The 2,050-nt window shown below is 42.6% G+C and overlaps 1 protein-coding gene across 1 annotated transcript; it reads left to right on the top strand.

Annotated features, from left to right (window-relative positions):
- Window positions 1-578: 578 nt before the first annotated feature.
- LOC109505240 (uncharacterized) lies at window positions 579-1,219 on the top strand. Its single transcript, XM_019847653.3, has one exon. The coding sequence runs from the start codon at window positions 579-581 to the stop codon at window positions 1,137-1,139; it is 561 nt and encodes a 186-aa protein (XP_019703212.1). The 3' UTR covers window positions 1,140-1,219.
- Window positions 1,220-2,050: the final 831 nt, after the last annotated feature.

Here is a 2,050-nt window from a genome sequence, read left to right as displayed (position 1 = left end):
TTGACCCCAGGTGGAAAAATGACCTGCATCAACCCTAACTAGTAATCTAGACAGGGTCTGGTTGGGTTGGATTTTTCTGGCTGGGTCAATTTTTGCCACCTCAATCGAGAGAGAGAGAGAGAGAGAGAGGCGGAGGACCATTCAATACATGTCTTGCTTGCAAGAATTGCGTTTTCCGACTACAGCTTCTCCTCCACCAAATGCCTCGACCACCTGCTCCGCCAGTTACTACCAAACTCCCCCGCCCATCGGGGAGACCCTGCAAACCTCCAATTCCCACATGTACCCATATCCATGTTCCTCAGTTAACCACAAACCATCAAGGAGACCAAACTATCCCAAGGGTATCTTCATCATTAGAAACCTTTTGCCCTAAAATATTCTTCACAGCTCCCCTTCCAACCATAATGACGTGCTTTTAGACCACCCATGCATGCATGCATGCCGTTACTCCACACCACGCTAACCATATATAAACTCTCTCCTCCCACATTTGTAAGTCAGGCCTCACAATTAAGGAGAAGGCCTCTAAGGCCTAGGAGGCTCATCTCTCTTCTTTCTCCATAAATTCTCCTTCTATGGAGAAAGAAGAGAATGATGGCAGCGTGACTATTACCATCACCACCACCACCACCAATTCCGTCCATCCTCCTCATGTACCACCATCCAAGAAGCGCAGCGGCTTGAGCCTCTTCCGAGCCGCTCTCTTCACGGTCCGCCGCAACCACCAACCGGACAAGAAGGCTCACGTCAATGCCAATGCTCCTGATTATCCAGCGGAAACTCACAGCATCTGGAGGAGCTTCCTTTGTGGCATGCGCCCCCTCCACCTCCAACAGCTCGAAGACTGCCCATCTTTGTTGCCACATCCGCAGCTGGTCGAGCGTGAATTGTTCCATGACACACCTCTTCCACCACCATCACCGGGCTGCTCAGATGATGGTATGAGCCGCTATGCCTCCGCAGAGGACCTCCAAGCACTTGACAAGAGCAAGGACGGTGACGACGACGAGGAGGATGCCACCAGTGAAAGCAGGAACTCGCATTCGATTGACATGAGAGCCGATGAGTTCATTGCAAGGTTCTATGAGCAGATGAGACTCCAACGCTTGGACTCCTGCAGTGATCAAGATGATTAGACTATCGAGCAGGGTGCATCCGTTTTGTGGGTGGCAAGTTCTTTCTTTCCTTATCCATTTGGGAACTTGGTTTTATTTGATTTGATATCCTTTCTGATTCTGCAAGTTATCCATGCTAGAATAAACGTGCTAAGTATGATGGGTGGGCTAGAGGCCTACAAATTGTGGCTTCTAGCTTCAACGGGGTGTTGGGGTTGCAATGGGTAAATTTATCTTGTTTAAGAAAAAAAATATTTTATTTTTTTTGTGCTATTTTCATAGATGTAATTTTTTAAAAAGAAAAATTAATGAAAGGAATGTTAGCCATTTTAATGATTTTTAAATAAAGTTAATAAAATAAATTAATGGATAATGAGAGAATCACATTAATCTAGGTTATGTATACTTTCAAATAAAAATATTTTCTAAATTTTTATGATTTGATTTCATCTTATTTTATTGTGGAGAAAAAGCTATTATGGAAAGGTATAAATCTTCTCAAAATGAATAGTCCCACATTGGAAAGAAGCAAGAGGATACTAGTCTTTATATTAATTTCCATGCCCATTGCTTCTAGTTGGGCTTGCACGAAATGGGCTAAATAAACAACATGTGCACATGCCAAGCGAAGCTAGGCCGCCGTTCCTTTCATAAGAGAGATGCCTTAACGAACATTTAAAACTCTTCAAATGATTAACAATTTAAAGAATTGAAAGTATTGGTTCAAAGTTCATTCTCTTGTCTTTCTGAATCTAATGACCCTTCCCTGCTATACAGTTTTTTCATCTCTTTTTCTTGGGTACTGTTTGCATAACAAAATCTTGAAATTAACATCCCTAAAATTCATACTTATTGAAGATTCGAACAAGCCGATGAAGATTGTACTTTGAGAATGTATCCGGTCAGAAAATCTTAGAAGACAATACATTCTT

Source organism: Elaeis guineensis, chromosome 1, assembly GCF_000442705.2.
Source record: "Elaeis guineensis isolate ETL-2024a chromosome 1, EG11, whole genome shotgun sequence".
Classification (NCBI taxonomy): Eukaryota; Viridiplantae; Streptophyta; class Magnoliopsida; order Arecales; family Arecaceae; genus Elaeis; species Elaeis guineensis.
The sequence above is the reverse complement of the archived record's forward strand: the minus strand, read 5'-3'. Positions and strand labels throughout refer to the sequence as shown.